Raw genomic sequence first — 21,297 nt, 5'->3', positions numbered from 1 at the left:
AGCTAAAGCTTTCCTAAGTTTGAAGATTTGCTGTTTTTTTTCCAGATATTAAATTTTTTATAATTTGGAAATTTGCACAACTAGTTGGACAGAACAAGCAATAATAATCTTTTTTATTTTTTAACAAAGCAAAAACTTTAACTGTCAATTGCACATTAATATATAATAAAATATATAATATAATATAATATAATATAATATAATATAATATAATATAATATAATATAATATAATATAATATAATATAATATAATATAATATAATATAATATAATATAATATAATATAATACAATACAATACAATACAATACAATACAATACTATATTATATTGTATTTTATTAGTTACATTACATTACATTACATTACATTACATTACATTATATTATATTATATTATATTATATTATATTATATTATATTATATTATATTATATTATATTATATTATATTATATTATATTATATTACATTATATTACATTACATTACATTACATTACATTATATTATATTATATTACATTACATTATATTATATTATATTCCATGGGACATTTTTCTGCAGTGAGTACTTTTATTTTTAATATGTGAATTTGCTTGTCAGTGTCATGGGATATAACAGCATTTCTTTCTTTGCAGCTTGATCTTTAAACACAGTTGTATCATTTTTTTCTCCAATAAAACATTTCTATGTTCTTCATGATAAACATAGAATCACTATCATACACACAGATGAATGACAATACTGCTGCTGTGTGGATGTTATGTCCCCCTTCAATTATCTTCTCCTTTTCCTTTCATTGGGGAAAATTTGGGGGGGTTTTCTGCGATGGTGCAACACTTCTGTTGTGGGCAGAGCTCATGTTTTCCGACTTTCTCTAAAGAACATAAAAGGCTGCTGAGATCAGCAGCTTGTCACCACAACCTCTCTGACTCCACCTGAGGACAACAGGCGAGACAGCAACTCAGCTCAGGATCACTGCTGCCAGCACAGAGGGAGACATGGTGTCAGTCAGAGTCACGGTGATGGCGATCACACTCGTCACTCTTTGTCTCGTGGCCACAAACGATGCAGGTGTGTACTTGAATTTAATTCTTGCATCTACCTCTCCAAATCTTTCTTCATTTTATTTGTCGTTTGATTTGTTTCTTTTTCTTTGTATGCATTTAAGCAATTTCACTACCTAGAGGATTTGTATATAACTGTCTTTTACTCTTTTGTTATCAAATTAAATCGTCTTTTCTCTTGTTTTACAGTAAGACCCAGATGCTGTTCAAAATACATGACAGTGAAACTACCATTTCATATTATCAAGGGATACTCAGTCCAGACTGTTACAGAGATGTGTCCTTTGGATGCAATCATGTGAGTATCACCTAGAGATGAAACTAATATATGAGACAACATTAGTGTTTGTATTATTATTATTATTATTGTTGTTGTTGTTAATAACAATAATAACAATTTAATTTTCTTTCTTTTTAATCTATAGTTTCCACACGAGCAAGGGTAAAGCGTGCACCGATCCTGCTTTGAATTGGGTGATAGAATATGTCGAACGTTTAAGGTAAGAACTTCATGAAACATAATACTGCAGTTCCTCCAGAAAACAGCAAAAGTGAAGTAACTCAACTCACTCAAATAAATTATCATTGCAGGGCAAAGGCACAACATGTGCACAAGACCTCACAAGCACATAAATGAAGAAGTGACTCCAGCTACATCAAGCTATCTTCTATCTCAGCTTCGCCTGTTATCCAGTGACCAAAGATGTTTCACTGCTTTACAATTTAACTGCTGTCAAAAAAAAAAGCTGTGGTGCTTAGCCATGTCTATCAGCTCAATTGTAAGAGCATTGTATAATACAATTTTCATATTTTTGTATTCTTTGTGAATGTAAAATTTTGTTGTTGTTCTTGTTTTTACATAAAACATTAAAGTTTTGTTAATGAAAGAATACTGGGCTTCATAACTGGTTTTGTGTTGTTCTATCTAAATATAGATACAATGAGTAACTTGGTTGGTGCTTATGTAAAACTCTTCTTCCTAATGTGTAGTAAAGTTGCTGTAGAACTGTAATGGGATACATGCCTGACAGCATGTCAGTGTTTTATCTAACTTCCTTGTCAACATTCTCACGGTGAAAAATTCCAGCTCTGGAATTTTCAAGCCTTGTGATCAAACCTAGAAAATAATGAAACGCGGAGGAGTGAGAGTCCTGTGTGACATCAGCAGGAGGAAGTTGTGTTCGCTGTTGATTTAAAGCATGTTGGAGAACAGGTATTTCCATGTTGACAGTATAACAAGTATGACATCAGCTATGGGGAAGTAGAAGGTTTTAGGTCCAATGAGTTTCACACAGACTGTTGGAAGTTGCTTTAAATAGAGTGTGTCTGCTTGTTGCAATACATATTATTTATATATAATATATATTATATCATATATAAAACAATTGTAGATACAGTGATTTAAATAGGAGCACACTTTACCACACTGATGCATGACATATTTGGAATAGTTTCTTGAAAGTTTATCCACAATTTACATACATAATGCTGTAAATGGGTCCATCATATCTCAAGTAATAAAAAAAAAATCTTCATTTACTTTACATGCTTGAAGCAAACCTACACTACGATTTTGAAACATTCAAGCTATGTGATAATGATGCAATAAAGAATGATGAAATCGTAGCACAAAAAATGTCACTCTGACGTCAGTTACAGACACAGTACAGCTATTACTATGTCCTACAAATAAGAATAAATGTTTGTATATAGGGCTTATAGATTTAACACACAGAACATACATGTAGAAATGACATTTTAGATAACAACTGTAATATCTCATGAATGTCAGCTGTTACAAGCAAAACCTACAGAGGAAAGCAGAGTATTAACAGACTGTAGGGGTAAACCAGATGTTTGTTACGCTCAGGAAAGGAGTTTATTACAGATCATGAATTTAACTTTCCATTTTTAAATGAAGCTCCCTTTAAATCCTGTTAACAGGGACAGGATTTGTAGATGATTCACTTCACATGGGAAAATGGCTGTTTTTCAGTGATAAATTTGAAATATATACTTTGAAGTCGACTTCCTCTCCTGTTACTGTATGTGCAGCTTCAGGTTGTATGAAAAGGAAGCTTATTTCTGCCTGCTGATGAGGCAGGAAACAGCCACAGTAAACTGCATGCAGAAATAATCAATCGTTCTCCTATTAGGTGTCTTCAGACGACTGTTGGAGTGCTGCTTATTATAGATGAGATAAAGCATTTTAACCTTGCTAGAACACAATAGTAATAAGAATGATAAAACTAACAAGAAGAATAATTCACAGGCCAGATGTAGCAGTAAGTTCTCAGCATGTTGGGCCCATTAATGCTTAAACACAGCTGTCTGCCTTTGAGTGCATGAATATTTCTGATTAATGATAATGTGATGAATGAATTCAGCTCTACAATCACTTTAACTCATCAAATTAGCAGTTCCTGTGCAAACGAGTAAAATTTGATCTATATGGCACTTAAAATGTACCAAACCAAAGCTGTGCTTACGTAAGTCTTAGGAAAGAGATGATTTACAGCATTTGTAAGTAACAGTCTAATTGTGAAAAACCAAGATAATGTAGTTTATCATGTTCCATTAAAGATTTGTCTGCTGTAGTTTTATTCCCGTTAAAGTATTTAATTATTTTCATACCAATTACACAATGAAGTCATGTAAAAAATAAAAACCTCGACACTAGATGGAGGTAGTGTCACTTCAAAGTGGTGTGAAATGACATTTCAGCAGCCCTTGCATTAGTTTTGCTGTTGCAGTGGGATTTCTAAGTGCAAATGTTTTGTCACAGCACGTTAATCTCCAGGCGCTGGTTCACACCATGATGTGGACCTTCAGATGCATTTCCACACTATTTCTTCACTTCTTTCAACATTTTAACATTTACACAGCGGGGCTCAGGAGTGCATATGAGGTCTGTGAAATGTAACTTTCTCAATTTAATTTCAGTGAAAGTCTCAAATGACTTTAAAAAGTGAAAACGCTTCTATCATAGACGTGCATCGTGTCTGATCCCTGATCATCAGCTGTAGCTGTTGGCGACGCCAACAAAGGCGAACAAACTGAGCATTTTCTCCTGCCGCATGAGTCCATCCCAAATGACAGTCTGAAGCCACGCTCACAGCCACTATTACATCACCTCCACTCTTCTGCACCACTGCACAGAGTGCTTTTCTATGAATAATACAGAGAGACTTGGGAGAGGGGGACATGGACATGGGGCTTGGTTACTAAATGACAGGGGGAGTGTATTCTGTTAGAAATATGGGGATGAAGACAACTGAAAGACGTAGTCGGAAGGATAAGTGAATTATCTTCAAATATGAGTTAATCTGCACAATAAATAACCACATCAGACACTAATGAATGGCTTTAGATGCAATTTTATTGAGTTAATGAATGAATCAGTGATAAAAACCTGCGGCAAACATTGTGATTTCACTGGATCATAAAACACATTCTTGCACATTTAAATCAACTACCTGAGCTGTGTGTTTACCTCGCATGAATTAGGGATACAGGACGCAGGGTGAGAGAGTTGTTACAGGAGGAGGACAATGAGGAATGGCAGCAGTGTGGCCGGTCAGACTGTGAAGGAAGACAAGGTCATAGACTGCCTCTTCTCCCATGAGAGAACAGGCTTTAGTGTAGAAGGAAAATAACATATTACACTGTGAGATCAGCAGACAGGTCCTCTATCACCAACACACACACACAGAGGTAGGCAGGAAACCAGACAGCCTCTCATGAAACTCAAACACAGATAATGAGACATCCACAGAAAGGTGAAAACAATCTTCATTCTTTTTGAAAATTGCTCATATCCTTTGCAGCAGGCCCCAGGAAGAACGTTATATAAAATATACCAAAAATTAGATAATAACTTCAACCTTTTCCCCCCCTCTCCTTTTCTGTCAGTCCTCTTTTTTGCCAGCAGTTAACACAGAGTTAACTGAGCTCAGTATATAATTAGACAAACAAAAAAGAGAGGGATGAAACATCTAAAGGAGAAGAGACTCCAAATGATTACACATTCACTCCGCTTCCTTCCCCCTTGCTGCACACATAACCATCAATTAGAGGAGAGGAGAGGAGGATGAGGACAAGCAAGCAGCCAGAAGTCTATTTGTGTCTCCATCTCTCTCCCCCTTCTCTCTCTCTCTCTCCCCCTCAAGACTCCCAGCACCGGGGAGGGAGGAAGAGAGGAGAAAATAGAAGTGAAAAACAAGAAGTATATAAATAAAGAAATCAGAGTGCTTCACATCCGGTCGGCTGATTGGCTGAGACGCGAGTCAGGCAGATCTGGGCCACAGTTGCACTCATTGTTCAGTGAGCTTTTCTACACAGTCCAACCCAGCGACAGCAATGAATGTTGATTGTGACCTTTGGTCTTCTGGGTACAGTGGAAACAGAGTGTCACTTTTGTGCATGTATGCGTGCGTTTCTCGTCTCCGGATTTGCATGCACCCGCTTGCCCTTTTGTCCGCTTTTTTTTCTTCCCTTTTTCGCTCATTCCCTCACGTCGCCAGAGCGAGCCACGGGGCACAGTCAACGGTCGATGGTTTTTATGTGATCCATACCAAACTCACCGACAGCGTTGAATGTTCACCGAGGCAGGCAGGACGGCAGCTGTGACCGTGAGCCGAGCTGACAGAGGGAGGAAGAGGAGGGGAGGACAGGCTAAAGGGACGAGGGGGGGACTGAGGCGAGGACGTCGCTCAAACCAGGTCAGGTTGCGCAACAAAGGGGGACGTAATGACACAAGACAGTGGCAGAATGAGTCCGCTGTCCGCAGGGCAATGACAGTTCCGGTTATGTTATACACACAAGAAAACATCATCAACTATGTTTAGGCTTCAACATAAGCTGAGTGGATGTGCTTTATTGCATTACTACCACCTCATTAATCAGACCAACTGGAAGTCCTGCATCTTCGGACGACCGGAACAGCATCTGAAACACACATAAAGAGGAAGTTATTAGCACTTACACTCCACAGTATTTTTGTCTTTAATTGGCTATTTCACCCCCGGTTATAAAAACACACTTCTTCCTGTGGTGTGTAGCCACGAGCAAAAATTGGGCTTCACTTGTGTAGATTTTAAGAGATCCGTGTCTGGGATTTCTGCGGTACTGAATGAAATTTGTTGTGGTTACACCGCTGAGAAATAACATTTCAAATATTCAATAGCAAAACGGCTTTCCAGAAACAACTCAGCTCCTTTAAATAATCCACAAAACACTCTGTCGGCAGCGTTCATTAGGATGATTTCTTCAGCTGAAAGTAGTTCCAAGGAAAACGGAGGATTATCCAGCTTAAGTGTGACAGTGTGTCTAAGATGCAGCTCCATTCATCTGCATTGTTTTGGGGTAGAAACTGAGACAAATACCTTCAAATCTGGGCAAAATAAACAAAACTGTTGGAACTAATGGTCACAAGTGCTAAGAGAGAACTCACACTTTTATCACATAAATGTACAGTTGTGCGACAGTCCTGAAAACCTCCTTTGGTTTGACATTTCTCAGGGCAATATTACTGATCCACCTTCAAGCCTGCCATGGTTCTTATGGACATCTAGTCCAGAGAACAATGCTGGTATCCTACTGTGCAGCCATGGTTTTTATACCCCGTTCATTGCCCGGCCACAGACTGTGAGCTCCCATTGTCAGAAGCAGGCGAAAGCTGGGGAACAACCGCCGACAGTGTCACTGCGCCGCTGCACAGGCCAGGGGCTGACGTCAGGATGGTAAACGCTGATCTATGGTCATTCATCGCCCCATTTCATCGGCTTAGGGTGCTGATGTCATTGAGCAAGCCAAACCTGCATCCATTACTCTGCCGGGGCTGGGAGGCCAACATCAGGCTAGCAACGATATCACGCCGGCTACAATGGATGAGCAATGCGTCACGTTATTGCAGCTATAATTCAGAAAGTCATAAAGTAGACAATTCGGTTTTTGTCTTGTGAGTGTGCTGGATCTTTGAATTACTGGCTCCCCGTTCTCTCGTGACATGTTTCTTCTATTAATATGCAAAAATGTACAAATTATTTCCAGTGAGAGGAATACGTTAGCCAGTAAATAACATCATTTAATATTTACAGTCACTTAGCAAATAGCAAGAAAATCTATAAGCCGCCTGAAGCAAAAATAAAAACACGTTGCGAGTGACTGAGCAGCACTTGAAGTCTCTGTTCTCTCAGGGTGAAGCTGAGCAGCTTCAGATAAGAGACTAAATTCATATGCCATATTACATCTTCCCTACTCCATCACAGTCACAAACACACACACACTTACACCTCACCCCACAATGAGACCTAAAATGAAAAATAGGCGGAGGGTCAAGGGAGAGGAGAAAAGGGGGCTTCGCCATGGCAACCCCAGTGTCAGCCAGCCATTTCTTCTTAATCCCCCCCAGTTCAATGTCGCGCCCTCTGAGGGACCCCCTCTCTACAGCTGAATATTTCTTTTGTGTTGAGAGACTCTGTGCGTAGATGTGTGTGTGTGTGTGTGTGTGTGTGGGAGGGAGGGAGTGATCACAGAGGTGGGGGGGATTGGGGTTAAAGGGGGAGAGATCATAGCTAACCCAGCTTAAATGGGGGGCCAAGCTGCAGGCCACAGAATCTCAACATTACACCGAGGGGTACAAACCAGAGATCAAATCACACACAGACACACACGCACATATATATATATATATGTATGTCTATATACATATACATTTAAACACACTGTTGATGGAGGTAGATAATCTTTTGAAATAGCAGATAATTACACCATATGGCAAACAGCCGGGCCTTTTCCTCCCCGAGCCTATCACCGTCAAACCCTACACTTCTTTTTTTTTTTTTTCCTTTCTGTTCTCAAACTCTCGTGGTCTCTCGCTCTTGCCGGAGCAGGCCACTCTACATTACTGACAAAAGCGGTTTTGGAGGAGTGGGTGGGTAGAGGCGTCAGCTGCTAGACAAAATAAAAAGGCCTCTATTTGTTCCTGACAATAAACGTCCCCATCTTTGGAGCTCCTCCACAGCTGCAGCCACATAGGCTTTCATTTCTGACTGCAGACTAATAGAGAGCAATGTCTCCTTCCTCTACTGTAAGCGGATTTAGTCTGCAGGATAAAATTCTGGGGGTTTATAGCCATCTCTCTGCAATGCTATTCCACCAAGGAAGGGGACAAAAGAATGCGGCACATGGTAAATATTCAGTAATGAAATGAGCATTTTTATGAAGATGTTTTAATGATGTTGTGAAATATACCTCAGTGAAACGACGACAAAATCAGCAGGGGCTGCGTGTGAAAGCCTAAAAGAAAACACAGAACAGTCAGACACACAGCAGATATCATTTTTTACAGCAAACAACTTCTTCTAGGAATCAGACCAACGATCTTCGCTAGAAAGTTTCCTAATCAGCCGACGATTAATGTCCGGTGCATCCTCCGGAAATCCCAAAACACGCTTTCCTGAAGGCTCAGCTCGGATGGAGGCGGGTGGAGGAAGTGCCAGCGGTGTGTCTCTGGGGTGGTCTGATGTGGCCGTGGGTGAGGCTTTAATGTAGCTGCGTGTCCACTCCAGTGTATACTGTACATTCACTGGTAATGACTAACAGACCTGCAGTGTGCCTGTAGGGGCCTCACATGCCGCTCCATGCCTACACATGCATATGCTCCACTTTAATGGCGGCCCTCAGCCTGTATTTGAAGTGTGCTGCGGTGTTCCCAAAAAAAAAAAAACTGAGCTCACATTTTTTCATAAGGGAGGAAAAAATACGACTTTGAAGACCTCCGGTGCCCTGGTTGGACTAATAATTGACCCTCGTGGGCTGATTATATAAAACGGACATAAATCAATTCAAAAATATGGACAGTAATTACAGTTTGCCTGCTTTGTGGTGACTCTTTTTCTACCATATATGCTTGCCAAACATCTGGCTGGGTTATTGTATGTGCCATAGGCTACAGACATCATTTGAAAAAGTGCATTGCCAAGAAAACCTCGCAGAAGCATTCTAATTCAATTTGCACTTTTTGAAGCTTCGAGCTAATTTATTTTCTGCCTCCTTTTCTGTTTCTGTGTAGCATTTACATCTCTGGACCCCAAAGCTTCAAGAATTAAATGAAAATATATTGTCCTTCCTCCCAACACCCTCACTGGCTATTAAAACTAGCAATACCTGAGCCAAAGCTGACTAAACCAACATTAGAAAAGCGTAAAAGCGCTCCTGCCAATCTAGTCTATTAGAGAGCAAAGGGCACATTGTAACACAAGGTGCAGGGTCTGTTCAACAAGTGCGAAGACACAGAGCAAAAACAAAAGCACTGAGTTAGTGCCCTGGAACTGATTGGCAGGGTGGGGTCATTGGGTGACCCATGACCTTTTTAACCTCGAGGAATGCTGTCATGCTGGTGCGTGTATTGTTCCAGCCTCCCTGAGGCCAGCCGGACTGAGCATCAAGTGAATGTGAACGCTGAATGTTCCTGAGGGTTCCTCTCCCCCTCCAAAAAAACCCTCCTCTTTCTTCCACTAATCCTTTCTTTTCTGCTCTTCATCCTCAGACTTCAGCAAACAAAAGGTATCAACAGGTTTGAGAGTGTCCTGTTGTTGTTGGTCTGAAGTGCACATAGACGCAGGAAGGCCTCCAGTGTGGGTGCCAGGCTGACTCTCCTCGTCGACCTAAATCACCGAGAAAGATGCAGTAAAAGATGAAACTGCACTACACTCCATCAGTCATCGAATAAAGCTGCTGTTTGTATTGAGCCGCTGTCCAGATCTAAGAGATGCGTGTATCTCCAGGCAGTCTGAGAGTCTGGCTCAGGAGGAAGTCACCGGCAGTATAAGGAATCTGACAGATGAGAGGGCCAGACAGACAATTACTGGCCAGGTATGTCCTTTATACCCACCTAGTGCTGGTCAGAGGAAATGGAGGAATTTATGATGTCATAAAAAAGTGCCAGAAGAGAAGTGGCTGAGAACAGGTTGTCTCTGGAGCTGGAGTCATAAAAGACTCCTGCGGCTTCCGCTCCCTCCCCCTGACTACCACCCGAGATGATAACACCAGACTGAGCACCGGTGGGTTCGAGCAGACACAGATATGCTGCAGAGACGCAGGAAACACCGGCGTATGTGTAGAATTAAACTCATTTGGAAGCAGGCAGTAATGTGGTGTAATACTGGTAATGACTGACACACTAATCAATCAGAACTGTGGCACTGAAAATGAGATGGAAAGAACCAAACACTTTAACTCATGTCGTGTGCACTGATGTATTTTTAAAGACTTTTGTGGTGATTTATAATTATCCTCAGACACATTTAAAGAAAAAAACATCACTTTTTTTTCCAGATTTGTAAAATATTAACATGATCTGCTCATTAAACAAAAGGTATTTCTCACACTACGCAACAGTATATGTATTAAATAGCTTGACTCACTTAAATCTCATTCAGTACTAATAATATATGTGCATGAAACATATTGAAAATGTCTAAAGAATTCATTGTGCTGAACTACTACTAAAGTACACTTTGCAGCTAATACTAACTTGCTTCAATTTAAATTTTGAATACTGAATTATTTTAAAATTGTCGTGATTTTACCCAAATATTTAAATATGATATCAATTATTAATTTCAGCCCTTATCCTGAAAAAAGTGGACTGCGCTGGGAACATTTACGTCAAAAAAACATTTCTTTTTTGCTTCGTCTCATGAAATTTCAGTCCCTCTCTGAAGCACAACAAATACCGACCTCAACATAGGAAACGTCTTTAACAAGGGAAGCGCCATCTGTCAGCTCAGACTAAACAGGTGTAAGGAAGAGAACGCTCAAAGAAACATTCGATGTAGACATAAAGGATACCCCTTCCTCTCCGCACGCACACACAAACTCACATCTATGTACACAACGCTGCTTATCCCACTACAAAAAGATCGAGGCGCACTCTCACCGTCTCGGTGCTTGTTAAAAAAAGGAAGAGAGAAGGTGGTTATTTGCTCTACAGCCTCACTAAGGAGGTTTCCCATTGTAAAAAGGAGTGGCTGCACAGCCCCGTTTCCTTTCATCCCTCTCCTTGAGGCACGCTGCCTTTGTCTCACAGAGGACAGAACAACCAGCCTCCCGGCTACGCTACACTGGTCAAATACCTGGGAACTACCACTGGCCTGGTGGGAAAAACAACAAGAGGAGGAGGAGGATGAAGAGGGACAGAGAGAGAGAAGTGGGGAATAAGGTGTGAGCGCTAATCTGGAGTATGGCGGGACTGACTGGCTAAGAAAGCACATCCTGGTGAATAAAACCTGTTATTAAATGTCAAAAGGAGGGAGGACGAAGTTGCACAAAGAGAACTATGAACACCAGGAGCTGAAGTACGCGTGAAAAAAACTTGTTGACATAAAAAGAAAAGTTCTGTATGATTTCAAACTTAATGAATCTGCACCTGCTTTTCATTTTCCTCCAGTTTTCGCTCCCTCCTCCCTATTAACAGAAGCAACTGTATGAGTGCAACTAAGACCTCGGAGGTTAAAGACAGCAGGTCTTTTTTCTCTCCTCCTTTTCCCCTCCTTCCAGTTCTGCACTTTCATGCCAGCTCAGCAGAAAGAAGGCAGTTCCTGTATACGAGGTACTGTATAGGGGTGAAGTGAGTTTAAGTCCTCCCCAAACCCGACCGCAGCCAGCTGAATGTAAAGCTTTACGTTCCAGTCCACACGGCCTGCCTCGGCAACCAGACCTCACTGTCACACCTCATAAAGCAGAGCCCGGGCAGCGGGGTTGTGTTTAAAGCCAGGGGAGGGAAGATAAGGCAAAATAAGGACAAATAAGGAGCAAAATAAGAATGCATCCATTCAAGAAACTGTAGAGAAAAGAGTGAAAAGCTCCAGACAAAAGCTCTTTAGCCGAAACTCTGGTGGCGTGCCTCCAGTATGCTGAATAAGAAAATATACTTTGGGGACAAATTGCAGCAGGAAACATAAGAAAGCGCAAATGCCACTGAGGAATTGTTAAGACCATAATCCTCTCTTCTAATTTCTACTTTTTGCTTAACTGTCGAGAGGAAAAGCGAGGACCCACAAGTTTATTTTCAGATAGCCCACAAAGAATGCCTGTCATTTCCTGGCGTTCCCCACTTCCATATGAAAGCCCCCTTTCCTTTAGGAACAATGGGAAAGATTCCAAAATTTCCATGGGGAGTTTCTTGCGCAGTGATACAATAGAGAGCATGTTGTGACAGAGTCAAGATGGGCTGTTTCTCTCAGCTGTAACAAGATCGGGACCAGTTTGTGTCTCGCTATACTTTATGATTAAAGCAGCAACACAACAGATCTAACGCCTCCAACAGGAGCTGAGCGCGTAGTGGAATAGCAGACCTGTATCTGGTTTTGACAACTCCAGGGAATATCTGTTATTTTTCATACCCATGCTGCTAAATCTGAACTTCCAGATAAAAGTAGCTGATGCATCAGACCGTTTCAAAAATGCCAGGCTTTGTTAAGCATAAAGGATGGCTAATATCAGATTATTCCACAGGGAAGATCTTCTGAGTTTAACAAGTTTTCCAGAGTTTCTAATCAGTGCTTTCTGTTCCGTACGCTTACCTGGAACGCACACAGTCGCACACAAGCTGTGAGAGTTTCTTAATTAACCGAAAGGGTGCATTTGGTCCTCAAGTGGAAAGAGTTCAAATGTCATGTGCTTCTGATCGAGCCAACAGGCCCTCGAAAGCCACCTGGGTTGACCCGAGCAGACCCGGGCCATTGGCTAGACGAGAGGTCAGGGGTCATCCACTCATCTAAATAGGCAGTATGTCGCAATGCCTGAGGCAGGGGGCAGGGGTCTCCATTACCTAACCTCTCCATTTATCCACCACTGCAAACGCACATGCAGGGAAGCACAAACACACATGATGAGCACAAGTTCCTGCTGATGTGAACTCATTCAGATACATGAGCATAATGCAAATGTTCCTTCTAAAGGAGCTGTGATAAGATTGGGAAACGCTAATGAAGTCTCACTTCACACCAACTCTTCTTCTGTAACAACATGTTCTGTAATTCATGAATTAGAGTGTCTGAATATTACATTTTAATTGAGAAGCATGATGGCAGCGAGCAGAGAGCTGCTGATGGTGCTGAGACGTGTGATGGGACTCCCTGATGCTAACATTACATTTTCACTGACAAAGACAAACGGTGGCAACATTACTTTTTAATTTGAATTGTTGTGTGCGTTCTGTTGCGGGAGCGATGCTGCGTAATGAAGGAACAACAGCGATCCGTGGCTGAGAGCCTCTCCGCTGTGATAGCAGGTTGCTTCTCGACATAATTGCAGGGTGCAGCTGATGAAACTCATCATATGTGATAATGAGCTACATGGGAATGATCATCACAGTTCCAGCAGGAGATAAGATACACCAACATCCAACCACCTCTTTGTCCACCTTACAGGAGCAGGGAGACACCGGCTCTGCTCTGTTCACTCATCCTGGTAACTCTCTGAGAGCAACTGGAAACTGAATTAAACCGATATGCACTTGGATATTCGCTGCTCTTTAATGTGATGGAGCAGGAGGGGTCTGCTGTTGTTTTTTTGGGGGGGGTTTTTGTCTTCGTGAGGGACAAAGCTAAAGTGAATTACATGTAACTCAGCCCTGAGAGGGACAGGAGTGAGGCCATCACAGCTGATCACATCAGCATCCATCAGGACTGCACAGCCCTACACGGAAGCAGATATTTTCAATTCTTTTGTGTAAAAGAAACGGAGGTGTAAGAAGTTAAACGAATGCCAGCATTGTGTAAGTTTTTCTAAAAGAAAAAAAACATCCTTGAATTTACTTTTTTCATTAGAGCACGCTGTGTACAATCCATAGGCAGTAAACTGTAGTGCTGCTCTAAGCGTCTAGACCCACTACATCCAGATGGCAGAAGAATTTATGGAGACTGCCTCATTAACCTTAAGGCATATTAGTGCTTGGCACTGCACGCCAAGAGACTGAGCAGGGCAGTTTCTAAAAGTCTCTATTTTTTCAAAATAAATCGTGTCTCAGCTGCATTAAACTACCTGGAGGCTAAAAGCTGAGTGGCACTTTGGGCCACTGTGCGCCAAAACTGCGTGCGCAATGCAAATGATGAAGTGCGTTTATTTGGTCAGCGTGCATCCTCCTCTCAGAGTGCCCACCCTGAAAATGGCAGTCTGGCTGTTCTTGCCATGTGCCGAAGGCCCGAATTCCGGTAGGAAGTCGGATGCGCAAAGACTGTTTCCGAGAATTCGGGATGCGCAAAAGCCACGCGTCTCCTCTCCCTGTTCTATTCCAAATCCCCGAAATACCACAGCAGACGTGCGCGCATTGTGTAGCATCTCTTTGCGGAACATCAAACGTTTGTAATTGCATCGGTTTCTTCCTGTGCCTGTTTTATTTTCTGGCTACGTTACGCACCCATCCACACAGACGGATCATGAGTCACGGCTTGGCGAGAGACGGGGTGGCGGCTCTGAACGGTCGCTGTCTGTTTTCCGCTCTTCAGGTGTCTCTCTCGGATTCCTCGCCGGGGCAGGAGGGGTTGCTGTAATGTCGATATAATGACAGATGGTCCACACAAAGCCGGTGCGCATTGTTCAGCTGAAAAATAATAGCCACCATTTATCAGTGTTCGCCGACTTTCAGGGCCCAGCAGGAACAGGAGACTGTCTCGGTGAGTGAAATGAATCAAAGTTACATTGTTTTGGAGCCTCCTAGCAGGATTCCTTTGGGCTGCGTGAGCCCTTCACACATATCTTTGAAACTTTCCAAGAAAGGAGAGGCAGCATTTATCTGTACACTGTGTACCATCGATGCGCGTAAAACGGAAAGCGTTCTTAAAAAAAAAAAAAAAAAAGTTGCAGCGTACAAAAAAAGCGGCTTCACATCTCGAAAAGCACACATCACGTTTTCTCCAGGAGTCGTACGAATGCCCTTAAATAACTGGCATGTCGAGCAAATTCACATGCGCTGATTTTTAGACACGAGAAGCCGCCTGGTTAGTGCAGAGCGCCGAGCACATTACAGAGTTTCACATTGAGTCCATGCGCAAAAATCACCACAGCAGTCACACTTTCTGTGTTTTTCTCAGTCAAGAAGACAACAAAGAAGCATCATCTTCAAACTAAAGCATCAGTAACTAAATCACTGCCTCCATATTTCAGTTTCTGCATTTGACATGATGACATACTTACAAGATTTTCCTCCACGCCCTGCTTTGTTTTTTTCAAAACAGCAGGATTTCACTGTCCTGTCGAGGCGGACTGATGCGGTTTCTTCCTGCTTTGCTCTGCTCTTGGTGAGTATTTTTGTTCACTCGCATCACCTCCATCCGAGTCCAACTCCACACCGACTGAGCGCCTGCCTCTCTGATCCACAGATTACGTCTGTTGGAGGGGCGGCAGGGAGGGGATCCGGTGCACAGGGATCACTGGGAGGACGGGGATTGGCTCCGAGGAGATAGCTTGATAAAAACGCGCGGCTGCCATTGGATGAGGGCGCTTCTGGGAGGAGGAGGTGGATGAGGAAGAGGAGGAGGAGGAGGAGGAGGGGGTCTGTCGTGTATTATTCAGGAGAAACCGGGTGGGGAGTAGAAGAGGAGGAGGATACTCAGGGCAAAGCGGCATATGCAGACAATGCCCTGTGTCTCCAAAAATTCAGATTTCATTGGTGGACTTATCCTCCCTCCAGTTTATATGGCTTCCGATAATCTCTTCATGTGGACTCACAGTCAAATTGGAGCACTTATCCAAGTCTGTGGTAGCTATTAGTGTTTCTAATGACCTCACTGCACTTAATACAGGCTCTGGGATCTCTGTAATAACTCCATAAATGCTGTTTCCTATAGGAAAAATGATGTAGCATGGAGAAAAATCCCAGAACTGACACAGCTGCAGCAGCGTGTGTTTCTTTGTAGTCCTATTTTAAGATTAATTTGATGAAAAGACTGCTGGGCTGTTCAGATGGAAGGGAGTGACTATAAATAAATCAAACAACTGTTATTTTGCAACATCAAACCTCAACACTAGTGTGTGTGTGACGTTCCTTGTGCAAGACTGTGCATAAGGCCCTGAGAGTGTCTCTGTGTGTGTTTTCTTCTGTATGTAGGCTACCAGAAAGCTGGAACTGCAGAATTTTCCACACAGGAGTAAGAGAGGAAATGGTGCATGGATAATTCTCTCTTCAGATCCTCTGGTACTCGCTCGGAGAGTACTCGGCTGAATCAATACTGCTCAAAGCTTTCTCATGTTCCCCCTTCTCACATCGGTGCTACTGTTGGGAGGCGGCGGAGTCCGGCGGTTGAACCATTTTAGTTTTTTTTCTGGAGATGATGCTGGAAAAAAAAAAGTCCAGCTTTGGCTCTCTGTAGAGGCGATTACAATATTAAATCACCCTTGACCCACAGGCCTCCCGAACACAAACGGATCCACGTCCATAATGCAGACAGTGAGTTGTTAACCTGCATACTGAGCCAGTGGGAGCAGACAGTGAAAATCCTAATAACCACAGCGGGGGCTCTTCTCTGACCGGTAGCCATGGTGATTGAACACATTTCTCCACACAGCAGAAAGGCGGTCCGTCTGTGCTGCACCACACAGGCCTTTATTAGGCCCAGACCCTTGGACTGGAAGGAAGGAAGCACCAAGTGGAGGATCACACCCATTTCATTGTGACTCTACAATTTTACGACAGTCAAGAGGCCGTCGACCATAAATCAGCTTTTTTTTTTTCCCTTTTTTTTGTGGAAGACAGTCTGCTCCTCTCTCCGTTAAACCGATAAAATAGCACGCTCAAACTCGGCGCATCATCTGATTATTGTGTAAATTTGAAGGCTCATTTGCATAACTGGTGGGAATGATGCTCTCAGAAGTATGGCACCTTAGATTTATTCAGTATTCAGTCTAATTTCAAACATCCAAATGAGAGCAACAGCCTTGGCTTGATTTCCTTTAAGCTTCTAATCTCTCTTTCCTCTTAATTTAGCCGCAGCTTCAATCACAGCTCTTTCACAAATCTAACCGTGTGGGTGTTTATGTGTGCGACTACTATCATGTGAAAACCTTCTAATTCCATATTCGGTGCAGATTCGTGCTTTTCCTTTCCAGCTGAGGGGTCATATGGTTCTGCGTGGGTTTAAAGGATTTGGTTTTTGATAAGGCCTCGTTTCAATCATTTATGAATGCTTAGTCAGTGATAAGGTATCGATACACAACAACTTTTGGGTTGACAAGTTAAGAAAAAGTCCATCTTGTTTTGCTTTGAAACGACCATTTAACTTGTGGAACAGTGAATTCAAGCCTTTTACTTGATTGGTGTTGTAACTTTCACCGTCTTACTAACATTCATAACTTCAGACTTTAAGCCCTGTCAGAAAGAAGACAACATCACCATGTACTGAGAACTTACTTTTTAACTCCAAACCAATGGACATTTCAAGTAATCAAGTACATTTTTATACTTTTCCTGCGCATTTCCACTTTATGCTATTTTATACGTCTGCTTCACTACATTTCACAAGGAACCATTGTACTTTTTACTCAGAGATGATTTAAGGTTTAAATAATGTAGAAAATCTCAGTTTATTAGATATGACAGCATATCAGTAATGTCACACTGAGAGGGTCCGTTCTGCATATGATTGTACTTGTTGCTAATACTTGTATAATCTTATTTGAAGCTACCATGCAGAGTTTATCACGAACACATGTATGCAAACATTTGGAGGAGCACGATGCGTATTGTGGTTGCTGGTTATTCCATTATTCCACTGATATGATTTGCCACGACATGCGGAAATCTGCAAGTAGCAAAAGGAAACTAAACATGATGTAAACAACAAGCAATCTAAAATATACACGAATCAGATTTATGTATGCTCTGCAAGGAAATGTATTGAATAAATTTTCTGAATATGTGCACAAAACATTTGGTGAGAAACAATGAAGTATTGAAGTATTCTTATAGTTTGGTGTATTCTTTTCTCACCACCTACCAAAATGAATTTTCATGAAGTAAATGCCATTTCAGTTAATAGTTTGGTAGATAATCCATTAATTAAAATACATAAAGTCATCAGTAATGGCTTTTTTTAAGGCTGTATAACGATTACAAGAAACAGATAATTATTCCACTGCTTTGGATGATTTAATCTCCTTCAAATCAATCTACTAGACTCCAAAATGTCTTTCCGTCTGTCTGAAAACCACATCTGTCTGCTCAGTTTATGAAAAGTTGACGTTTTGGGGCCAGGGTTCATTTGCAGCAGCGCCTGTGTAAGCTACCCGGATTCGCGTATTTACTCTTATGTCCATGTGTGATCCAGACACAAGCCAACACTGGACTCAACACAAGTGAAAAGTGTCCAATGTGTTACTGTTGATTTCCATGACAACGTATTAAGCTGAGGCTTAAAACCGTGGCTGTACCATACTGTGCCTAGTAAGAGTGAAATCTCCAACTGCTTCAGTAATGAGCTGTCTAACATGCTGTCATCCTCTGCAGATGGAGAACATACAGTAGGCCACTCTGCGCTTTTCATAATTATCCAGTCACAAATGATTTAAAGGAGTAGTTTGACAGTTGGTGGAATATGCTTATTTTTGCTTTCTTCACAGGATTGGGTAAGAAGATTGATACCAGTCTCACGTCTGTATGATTATTACGACTGGCTGTTAGCTTAGCTTAACACAGAGGCTGCAAACAGACGCAAGAAAAAGCAAAAACAGCACGTAAGCCTACAGATTTTGCCACATTTGGACAGATCAAGCCTTTACTCCATGCTAAGCTAAACGTCTGCTGGCTGCAGCTTTCCAGTTTCCACACGTGCATGGTAACAGTATTCTCATCTCTCAGCAAGGAAGAAAATAAACTGATGCAATTCCTTTAAAGTTTTAGCTTTTGAATGTTACATATAAAATGCATTTGTCTACAAGTGACCGACACACGGGGCTCCAGTGCTTTTCTGTAATTTGGGAACCCAGATATCAAGTGTTCCCTAAAGAGATCAGGGGATATTAGCAGCAGCAGTATCCGTAAGTACCTATAAAATCTGGATTATCATTAGACACACACAGGTTTTGTTTACTTGATGGGTCAGAAAATCGTCCTATAGCTGCTGTCTAGCAACTATTCTCATGCAGCTAATTGCGAACCGCAGTGTGGGCGCCTTATCTCGCACCATCAACGGTACGCCACAGTCCCCGCCAACTCTGGCCCACCTCCTCCAACCCTGCGTACGACTCTGCCACCATGGATGCCTCCTGTTGGGTTTCATTCTTGCATGATGCCAGAAGCGAATTCTCTGTCTCAATTAATCACTGAGTTTCTAATGGAATGCTTCCCTTCAGGATGAGGCCCATCACAGAGGGGGCTGCAGTCAGTGCTGTCGGTGAAGCTGCTCTGATTGCCTGAATACACTCCCAGCTTTGGAATCACTGCAGATGTCTGCTAATTGTGGTGATTATGGTGAGCAGAGGGGGGTAGGAATATGTAATGAATTTCCCATTGCTTTCATGCCTCACATCCTTTGGTTCTGTGCATCTGCTATAAAAGCAGGGCATCGGCAGGGTTTGGAGACGGACAAAAGTGACGTGGTGGATTGGGCATGGGCTTTTGGATGGGCAGCCATTCTAACACCAAGTGCAGCCAGATTGGGTCCATTTATTCTTTTAGTTCTGTTCATTGCTGATACAAGGTTTTAATTCCTCTCCGCACCCACCTTGCTCTTATTCTCTCATTTCCTTTCTCCTCAGCTTTGGGTGGGTGATTTTAATAACCCTTAATAACCTTTTCCAGTGGCCAGAATTAGATCCATCAATTTGACCATCAATTTAAATAAGGAAAAACCCCACAATAAAAAGATGCTGAGTGAGGGGAAAGAGAGAGAAATCTCTGGAAGACAAAAAGAGGAGGTCCACTGTAGCACAGGATCGACCATACAAGTAGATGGTAGATTATTTAAATATATATATATATATATATATATATATATATATATATATATATATATATATATATATATATATATATATATATATATATATATATATATATATATATATAGTAAGGAGAAGTAGCAGTAGTAAAATCACAATATGTGGAAAAACAGTATGAGGCTATTTAAAGTATATATATTTTTGAAATGTGCTCTTCCACTTTCATGCCAAGAGTTATGTGAGAATTTTACCACCACTCTCATATCCATATAGTTACACTTAGCCTGGCTCACTTTAAAATGTAAAATAAACCTGCATTCCGGCACTTACAGCTCAACATTATGTCTTGGCTGTTTAATCTGTACAAAAACTGTGGACTTCAAAAATGAAAAGTTGTGTTTCAGAATGTCTCTAGTCTAAACTACTTTTTTTTTATGTGAGAAAAAAGTAATTTGATTTACATTTGATTTATTCCTTGAAAATCAATATTCAATGTAACACTCTGAGAAGTTCAAAGCAGAGAGATTGTAAATTTGGAGTGAAGAATATTGATCAGACAAGATGCTTGAGTAACTTGCAGGTGTCACCATACATATACGCATGTTTTCTAAAAAATGTAATAAGTGCTATAACATTATTCATCCATTATCAAATATTCAAAATGCCAGAATTTTTTTTAATATATATATATATGTGTGTGTGTGTATACATATTAATAGGAGAAATAAAAGTGATGGTAGTGCTAATTTAAAAAGCAATATGTAAATTCCTTGTTCAGAGTAACAGGCTGTTCAATTGAGTGGATTATACATGCAACCTGAATTTCTGCACATTCTGCTCTTTATGGTTATCATGCCACTCTGGACATGCTACTCTGGACATTGAACTGGAACAAATCATATTCATACATTTAGCATATTAATGAAGCTAAATATCAGACATTCTCTCCCCTCTGTCGCAAATGCAAGCATGCCTGATTTATTGTGGATGTGCTTTTGCAAGGCAAGAGTTAGCTAATTCCTTTGGGGCGAGTGCCCTTCCTGTCACACTGATCAAAGACTTTCTCTTGATATGAGCATAAACTGCTCCATGCCCCATCACCGTCAATGTCTGTGCATGCGTGCTAGTTGGTGTGTGTGTGCGTTTGTACAAGTGGATGTCTACGTGTGTGTGTGTGTGTGTGTGTGTGTGTGTGTGAGGTGAGGTGGAAGTGTTGTGTGTTCATATCCATCCCCCATCACCAGAGGCTGTATTATGCATTGTTGTTGGCATGGCCTACATGCTCACCCA

The 21,297-nt window shown here is 41.5% G+C and overlaps 1 protein-coding gene and 2 long non-coding RNA genes across 3 annotated transcripts; 2 read left to right on the top strand and 1 right to left on the bottom strand.

Annotated features, from left to right (window-relative positions):
- The first annotated feature begins 910 nt into the window (after nucleotides 1-910).
- ccl20a.3 (chemokine (C-C motif) ligand 20a, duplicate 3) lies at nucleotides 911-1,955 on the top strand. Its single transcript, XM_023268921.3, has 4 exons — nucleotides 911-1,072; nucleotides 1,255-1,363; nucleotides 1,491-1,565; nucleotides 1,657-1,955. Exons 1-4 carry the CDS (start codon nucleotides 1,000-1,002, stop codon nucleotides 1,700-1,702), a joined length of 303 nt encoding a protein of 100 aa, XP_023124689.1. The 5' UTR covers nucleotides 911-999; the 3' UTR covers nucleotides 1,703-1,955.
- Nucleotides 1,956-4,426: 2,471 nt separating this feature from the next.
- Nucleotides 4,427-15,438, bottom strand: LOC118470193 (uncharacterized). Its single transcript, XR_004847221.2, has 3 exons — nucleotides 15,268-15,438; nucleotides 8,320-8,364; nucleotides 4,427-6,012 (listed from the first exon to the last, which is right to left on the bottom strand). It is a non-coding gene; the product is annotated as an uncharacterized LOC118470193 (long non-coding RNA).
- Nucleotides 14,201-19,955, top strand: LOC118470192 (uncharacterized). Its single transcript, XR_004847220.2, has 3 exons — nucleotides 14,201-14,747; nucleotides 15,309-15,371; nucleotides 15,453-19,955. It is a non-coding gene; the product is annotated as an uncharacterized LOC118470192 (long non-coding RNA).
- The last annotated feature ends 1,342 nt before the right edge of the window (nucleotides 19,956-21,297 follow it).

The sequence above is a fragment of the Amphiprion ocellaris genome, chromosome 10 (assembly GCF_022539595.1).
Source record: "Amphiprion ocellaris isolate individual 3 ecotype Okinawa chromosome 10, ASM2253959v1, whole genome shotgun sequence".
NCBI classification, from domain to species: Eukaryota; Metazoa; Chordata; class Actinopteri; family Pomacentridae; genus Amphiprion; species Amphiprion ocellaris.
This window is presented reverse-complemented; position numbering and strand designations above follow the sequence as displayed.

What these genes read in the sequence shown, in the direction of transcription:
- ccl20a.3 (XM_023268921.3), top strand. Translation starts at nt 1,000, where the DNA reads ATGGTGTCAGTCAGAGTCACGGTGATGGCGATCACACTCGTCACTCTT. An exon ending in CGTGGCCACAAACGATGCAG is followed by an intron (nt 1,073 to 1,254) that starts GTGTGTACTTGA and finishes CTTGTTTTACAG; the next exon opens with TAAGACCCAGATGCTGTTCA. An exon ending in TGTCCTTTGGATGCAATCAT is followed by an intron (nt 1,364 to 1,490) that starts GTGAGTATCACC and finishes TTTAATCTATAG; the next exon opens with TTTCCACACGAGCAAGGGTA.